Source organism: Zootoca vivipara, chromosome Z2, assembly GCF_965207765.1.
Source record: "Zootoca vivipara chromosome Z2, rZooViv2.hap1.1, whole genome shotgun sequence".
In the NCBI taxonomy this organism is placed as follows: Eukaryota; Metazoa; Chordata; class Lepidosauria; order Squamata; family Lacertidae; genus Zootoca; species Zootoca vivipara.
In genome coordinates this window covers 41,002,748-41,010,952 of record NC_142585.1, presented here as the reverse complement: position 1 = coordinate 41,010,952, position 8,205 = coordinate 41,002,748, and the positions used below count along the sequence as shown (strand labels likewise).

General features: G+C 47.2%; 1 protein-coding gene across 1 annotated transcript; it reads right to left on the bottom strand.

Annotated features, from left to right (window-relative positions):
• Positions 1–2,736: 2,736 nt before the first annotated feature.
• On the bottom strand, positions 2,737–4,170 carry LOC118084282 (P2Y purinoceptor 2-like). Its single transcript, XM_035113658.2, has one exon. The coding sequence runs from the start codon at positions 4,153–4,155 to the stop codon at positions 3,196–3,198; it is 960 nt and encodes a 319-aa protein (XP_034969549.1). The 5' UTR covers positions 4,156–4,170; the 3' UTR covers positions 2,737–3,195.
• Positions 4,171–8,205: the final 4,035 nt, after the last annotated feature.

The following is an 8,205-nucleotide window of genomic DNA, read 5'->3' as shown; positions in this document are numbered from 1 at the left end:
TTTTTTTTTATAAAATAAATACTGTATATAGAAGTGGCTTTGTATGCCACCATGACTGTGAATATCTGCTTGGAATTTGGGGTTCCCCCCCCACTCTATCCAAGTGGATTGAGAACAGTTTTGCTCAGTCTCTCATAATGCTAGATAGAACTCATGGACAGGTGGTGAAGCTGACTGTCAGAGGGGTCAGGAAAGAGAGAGAGAAAGACAGTACTTATTGATGCAGCTGCAGTTATTATTATAATATATTTATTCATGCAGCACCCTTTCCCCTGACAGGGACCCAAGGCAGCTCACAGATAAAAACATTAGTTAAACTATGGAACCCCATAGTTAAACTGTGGAACTCCCTCCTTCAAGAGCCAGTGATAGCCACCAGCTTGGGTGGCTTTAGATAAGAGGGTTATATAAATTGATGAAAGATAAGGTTATCAATGGCTGCTAGCCATGGTGGCTATGTGGTGCAGTGGCTAGAGCAGGCATCCCCAAACTGCGGCCCTCCAGATGTTTTGGCCTACAACTCCCATGATCCCTAGCTAACAGGACCAGTGGTCGGGGAAGATGGGAATTGTAGTCCAAAACATCTGGAGGGCTGAAGTTTGGGGGTGCCTGGGCTAGAGTGTTGGACTAGGTTCTGGGAGACTAGTGTTCAAAGCCCCACTTGGTCATAAAGCTCACTGGGTGACTTTGGGCCAGTCGCACTCACTCTCAGCCTAGCCCACCTCACAAGGTTGTTGTGGGGATTACTGTAAATGAAGAGGGAGAGAACCACGTACACTACATTGAGCTTTTTGGAGAAAAGGTAGGGTAAAATGCAAATACTGTAGTACTGCTACTTCTACTACATCTGAACAACAGTTGCTGGAAATGGTATGTGGGGAGAGTGATTTATCACTCAGGCCCTACTTTCAGGCTTCCCATATGCATCTGGGCAGCCCCTGTGAGAGCAGAATGCAGGACTAGATGGGCCTTTGGCTAGATCCAGCAGACTCTCATTATGCTCTTATCTTGGAAACAAAAGATTATTTTTAGACAGTAATCACTGGTCCTAAATAACTTTAAAAATTGGTATCTGAAGAAGTGTGCATGCACACGAAAGCTCATACCAATGACAAACTTAGATGGTCTCTTAGGTGCTACTGGAAGGAGTTTTTTTTTAATGAGTTTAAGGACTTAATTTACAAAGAAATAATCTCACTTCTAATGTATTTATTTTACAACAGATGGACTATCTGCTACTGCTTCCCCCATGATACTTGTATTTTTGTTAAACTACATAATTTTCCAATAAAACCCCCTTTTTAAAGGATGTGTGTGCCAGCCGCCTCCCAGCCACCTTGGGTCCCATGCCATCCAAGGGAAGGGTCTTCATGGCTAACACAGAGTGAATGCCTTTGCTCGGCCCACTCCCCCCCTTTAAAGTTCACAGCTGCCAACCGGCAAGGGGCTCAAATATTTCCACAAGTCTGCCCCTTATCCATCAGCCTCCAAATTCCCCTAGGCCTAGGGTATCTCTAGGTAGTGAGGTATATAGTGTCCAAGTGTGTTGATGTTAAAATAAGAAGCCATTACAACAGGTTTATGAAACAAGTTCTGAAGTTTACTAAAACAGAAAGAAGGACTTTTAAGACAAAGGTATGCAATGCTTAAGTTACAGAAAACCAGGATATTCTCTTTGGAGCAAAAAACAAAATAAAGCAGATTAAAATGCAATCTACCCTCACTGGGCTTCGACAATCCATAACATCACTCTCAGAAGAATCTTACTCCTGAGTAACAACCCTTTCTTTCCCTTGTTCCTTATCACATTGAGTTCCCCCAGGATGTCTTCCTAGTTAACATAGGCTCCCCTTGTCAACCTCATGCTCCACCCCTTGCATTCCAGGTTCCTGGAAGTTTGGAGCAGGATGTTCCACCCCTCACACACTTTCCCCCAGGGCTGGCCCAATGCATTTTGGCACCTAAGGCAAACCACAAAATGGCATTCCCCCACCAGGGAAGAGGGGGTGAGTGAAGATCTACATCCTGAACAAGGCAAGGTGCGTGGAATCAAATCAGCCTTAACAGATGGTTGAAGCGGAATTAAAGGCTGTCAGGGGCGTACTCAGAATCATGCCAGGTAGATGCAGAGCCCAGGAGACCTCAGAGGGCAGCCCCACAATTTCCTTCTGGGTGGGGTGTGGGGTGGAGAAGACCATCAGAGGCCACTGGAGAGGGCTGCCAAAGAGGCAGTTCACCCAGCTCACAAGTAGCACACCACAGCTGTGGCTACTATCCTTGAATATCGGACCTGCTGCCCCTGTGCATTGTGTCACCTGAAGCAGTTGCCTCACGGCAGTGGCGGAACTTCATGCTCCAGCACCGGGGGTGGGGCTGGCGCGTTTTGGGGGCGGGGTGGGCACCCGCGATGGCACCCCTTGGAGCCCGCCGCTCGGGGCGACCCCCCCGACCGCCCCTATCTTCCTACGCCCCTGCCTAATGGGTGCACTGGCCCTAATTGAGATGCCTCCTTTGATATCTGAGCCTCAGGGCATTCAATAGCTTCCCAAGCTATCCCTGTAATTCCCAATGCACGAGGAAGAAAGACATGTTTGTATGACATGCAAGTCCATGCATGCACAATATGCATCTGCCCATGCAGAGAGTACAGGACAGTGAAGTCCAATTCCTTCATGGCTGCTGGGGCGGGGGGAGGGAAAGCAGGAAAAAAGCTGAACAAGCCATTTCTGTCATTAGCCTGTCTGCACAATTAGCAGAAGCAAAATGTAAGGTAGGGCAGCTGCAGAGCACATTATGCAAGTAAGAGTAGGGCAAGGGAAGAGGTGGGAGAGAGCATCTGCTTTGCATGCAGAGGCTCCGTGGTCCAATCCCCAACATTGGTTGGGAAAGGCTCCTATCTGAAACTCCAGAGAGCAGTTGCAATAGATGGACCATTAGATGGACCTGGTTTAATAAACCAAGCAAATAATCATTTGCCAAAATTAATGAAAATTGCAGGATTGAGTTGTTTCTCAGGACAAAGATTACCTAGAAAAAATATTTTTGTGGTTGTACCTCAATATAGACAGATATTTCTTTCCTAATCCAAACTGGAGCTCCACAAAGAAACAAAATGTGAGGATTCACCCTCCAGAGATTCTTGCTTCAGTCTCAGCCCTCCCTTGATGCTTGACTGAACATTGGTTCTCATGGTGTCTAATCTCTACTCTGAGGGACATCTTCCTTACACTTGGCAAAGAACAATCTTCGCAGGGAGACAGAAAAAGACTTGTAAAATTTCTCATTGGAAAAGTTGTAGATGAAGGGATCCAGGCAACAGTTGACCATGCTGAAGACTAAGGAGACATAATAAGCTATTTCTACACGGTACCGAAGCCCACAGGATGTCCAGTAATATCTCACAATCAAACCCACTGTCTGGCAGATGTGGAGGGGTGTGAAGCAGATGCCAAAGATGGCCAGAGTAATGGTGATCATCTGCTTGGACTTGGTCTTCATCACCTTGCCTCGAAGATTGGCTTGACTGATTTTAGCAACAAAGGCACCCAACATCATGTAGGACACCAGAGAGATGCCAAAGGGAATGAGGAAGCAGAAGATGCCCAGGATGATTCTGTAGGTTAGATAGAAGTAGGCCAGCTCCGACTGGTAGATGCTCAGGCACTTGATTGAGTTGCCGATGACTGAAGTCTTGAGGAAAAAGAAGAGTGGAAGCCCCTGCAGGAAGAGGAAAGCCCAGAAGATCAAGACCAACCTTTTCAAGGCAGACTTCTTCCTCCAGAGGGTCTTGGCGTTGTAGTGGACAATGGCTTGGTACCTGTGGATGCTGATGAGCATGAGGAAGTAGATGCTTCCATACAGGTGGGTGCTGAGCAGGAAGACTTGAAGCTGACAGACAAACTGCCCAAAGGGCCAGTGGTTGCCCAAGCTGAAATAGGTCACCATCAATGGCATGACCGGAAGGACAATGATGTCCACCAAGGCCAGGTTGAACTGAAGCATGATGCCAGAATTCCAGCGCTTGATGGCAAACCAGAAGATCCAGAGGCTGATGCTGTTGAAGATCAGCCCGCCCACTGAGAGGATGCCCCAAAGGATTGGGATGGAAAAGTGGAGCTCCCACGGCTGGCATTGTGTCATGTTGGTAGCGTTCATTAAGTGACGGAGACAGGTGGCTCCAGATGCTTTGGAAGAGATGTCCACACGACTGCTCGTCCGGGAAGAAAAGAGGAGAAACAAAAGACAGGTTTTCAGTTCCCTGCCACTTCCTAGAAGATATGGTTCAACTGTGTCCTTTCTGTTGTGTAGTTGTGTTGTGCTATGTCCCCCCCCCCTTTCATATGTTGTAGGTGAAGGTGCATTTCCTTTTAAGGTCTTCTAATATGTCCTCAGACAACGGGAAACAAACCCCAAAGGTGGAACCTGTTGTTCATTTCATGGCCCTTGCGGTGTGCTCAGAAATTATCTGGTCCTTCAAATGCTGGAGAAATCTGAGAGTGTCTTTAAAACTAGGGCACTTCAATTAGAACACTTGTTTATATAGCATTCATCCTGATTTGTGTGCAGAAAAATCTAAGAAGAGCCCTGCTGGATCAGGCCAGTTCTCACAGTGGCTGGCCAGATGTCCCAGTGCCAAGCCTGCAAAGCAGGACCTGTGTGCAACAGCTCAGATTTGATGACAATTGCCATTTTTGGAGCATGCATTCACGTTTGTTTGCACGGAGGCTAGATGAAGCTGTGTCAAAGTAAATATTATCCCAAACTTTGCAGTGCATTTACTAATTTCGAGGGGAAGTGGGTTTGCCCTGTGAGAGCTCCCAATGGGCTCTAAGTGTGTAACATACTAGCCATGATGGCTATGCTCTGCCTGCACAACCAGAACCAGCAATGCTTCCAATTGCCGGTTGCTAGATGTTTGAAGCTCAACATCAAAAAAACCAAGATCATGGCCACTGGTCCCATCACCTCCTGGCAAATAGAAGGGGAAGAAATGGAGGCAGTGAGAGATTTTACTTTCCTGGGCTCCTTGATCACTGCAGATGGTGACAGCAGTTATGAAATTAAAAGATGCCTGCTTCTTGGGAGAAAAGCAATGACAAACCTAGACAGCATCTTAAAAAGCAGAGACATCACCTTGCCGACAAAGGTCCGTATAGTTAAAGCTATGGTTTTCCCAGTAGTGATGTATGGAAGTGAGAGTTGGACCATAAAGAAGGCTGATCGCCGAAGAATTGATGCTTTTGAATTATGGTGCTGGAGGAGACTCTTGAGAGTCCCATGGACTGCAAGAAGATCAAACCTATCCATTCTTAAGGAAATCAGCCCTGAGTGCTCCCTGGAAGGACGGATCGTGAAGCTGAGGCTCCAATACTTTGGCCACCTCATGAGAAGAGAAGAATCCTTGGAAAAGACCCTGATGTTGGGAAAGATTGAGGGCACTAGGAGAAGGGGACGACAGAGGACAAGATGGTTGGACAGTGTTCTCGAAGCTACGAACATGAGTTTGACCAAACTGCGGGAGGCAGTGCAAGACAGGAGTGCCTGGCGTGCTATGGTCCATGGGGTCACGAAGAGTCGGACACGACTAAACGACTAAACAACAACAAGAGACCACAGGAGGAAAGAAGGTCCTGCTTGTGAGTGAATTTCCTATAGAGGCTTTTAAAAGGTTCAGGCTTTAGGGTGAGGGGTGGGATGATCATCATCATCATCCAGGTCTGAAAACAGGCACATGGTCAGGGAGCCAGCCAAAAATAAATCACACAAAGTAAGTGAAGTTAACTCTTTATTAGAGGAAACAAAGTCTTCTCAGGGGTAAAGGTAAAGGGACCCCTGACCATTAGGTCGAGTCACGGACTGGGGTTGCGGCGCTCATCTCACTTTATTGGCCGAGGGAGCTGGCGTACAGCTTCCGGGTCATGTGGCCAGCATGACTAAGCCGCTTCTGGCGAACCAGAGCAGCGCATGGAAACACCGTTTACCTTCCCGCTGTAGCGGTGCCTATTTATCTACTTGCACTTTGACATGCTTTAGAACTGCTAGGTGGGCAGGAGCAGGGACCGAGCAACGGGAGCTCACCCCGTCTTGGGGATTCGAACTGACGACCTTCTGGTTGGCAAGCCCTAGGCTCTGTGGATTGGCAAGGCCTAGGCTCTGTGGTCCAAAGAGGCTCCCTGTAACAGCATTGAGTCCAGACTCAAATATTGCCTACACACACCACAGATTTCAGTTCCCTAATTCTGACCACCTGGGTTCCCTATCTCCAAAATCCATTTCCTCTGTTACATACTGCCCTGCAAGCCAGAACAGAAGCAGATAATCAAATAGAGGTATGTACTTCCTGAAATCCATGCCCACTTCTGAGCCAAAACAAAACTGGGCTATTGGCAACTTGCATGGCAGTGGGAAGCCTTTGGCCGTCTTGATTTTGTTGAACCACAACTCCCATGACCCCCAGCAAGCAAGGCCAATGGTCAGGGCTGATGCAGGTTGTAGTTCAGCAACAATTAGAGGGCAAAATATTCCCCATATTGGAATTAGATCTTCGCCTTTTGCTTTCAGACCTCTATCTAATCATCTGTGCCTAAGGAAAGGCTGGGGGGGCTGCTTTTGCCTTTGGCCCAGCCCACCACTGGTATGCAGCCCCTAACATTTGTTCAGAAGGGAATGTGACACCCCTGGATTGAAAAATGTTCCCCATCCCTGAGATAAACCATTGTTTCCCGTTGCATCCAAATGCAAGAAGCATCGGTTTGGTGCAACCCAGAAGCAGAGCCTTCAAATTTCCTCCATTCATGCATAGATAGACAGATAGATAAACTTTATTTCAGCCATAGGCCCATAATACACAGCAAACAAGGATAAAACAGTATAAAACCGTCATACATAAAATTCATGCATAGAGGAAGGAGCAGAAGGAACTTGCAAGATAAGGGCTTGTGCCATTGCTTGTGATCTGGGCTAGTAGGTCACAAACTGGTGTGATTGTGAATCAAATCTAATGGCCTTAAAACAGGACTGGGGAAACAGCTGTCCTCCTGATGTTGTCCTCCAACTCCCAGCAGTCAACATCTGAGGGGGCCACCCATTCCCCACCATTCCATTTGAAGAGCTGGTCAACAAGATTTAGTGTTTGTAAATTAAAAAACACATATCTAGGGCTTCCCGAGTGTTCTGCGAAAACAGCATTTTAAAAAGCCATGGCTGCGACAATGAAAAGAAAAACAACACAACCAAGAGTCCTGTGATAATGTAACAACTAAGTGGTGTTCAGCCCAACCCGACTTGTTTAGTTAGAAGCAAGTCCTGTTGTGCTCAGTGAGGCTTGCTGCTTAGTAAGCATGCATCATACCACATCTTAATGGCAGAAGAGACATAGCAAGGTGCAGTGCCGTGCAGTTAATTTTTTATTTTTATTTTGCAGGGGAACAGTTAGGACCAGAGGTGCCAGCTTGTGAGGGCGATTGGTGGTAGTGGGGGTGGGGGTTGCACGTGTGACATTGCGATATCCTGGCATTGTGCACATGAACATCATGCCTCCCTCTCTAAGCCAGGCAGAAGCTTCCCAGGTTTTAGGAAGGAGGCACCAGATACTGAGTAGACCTGCCAGTATGCTATTTGCAGAAATAAATGGGTCCCACAGTAGCTTTCCTGTGGTTTGACAAGCCACAGCCCTAGAAATTTCTCACCGTTATTTCCTCTTCTGGGCTTGGTTTCTTGAGAACAATCAAGCATCGTCAGTCACAGGAAAATAAGGTTGAGGCAGAATGCCAGCAGCCCCTGATGCTCACAGGAGGCTCCTGCAAGGAGGGAGGTACCTGCGGCCATGATGAACATGGATGCTTCCTTGGTGTGCATTGGAGTCCTTGGGGTCCATTGCTTCATGTCTGGGGACAAGCGGGGCCTTTGCACCTCCCTTAGCATTTGGCCTGGCCTCCTCTGTTCTTTGTCCCCCTCTCTTCCCATGCTAGGTACATAGCTGTCAAGTTCTCCCTTTTTTAAAGGGAAATTCCCTTATGCTGAATAGGCTTCCTCATGAGAAAATGGAAAGCTTGACAGCTACGGCTAGGTAAGCCAGTGGTGGTTAACAAAAACTGGAATGATTCATCCAGGGCTGGGGTGGGGCAAGAACTACTGAATTATTATTATTATTATTGAAGAAGAGCAATAATCAGAGCCCTCCTGAATCAGCCCAAGGAAGACCCA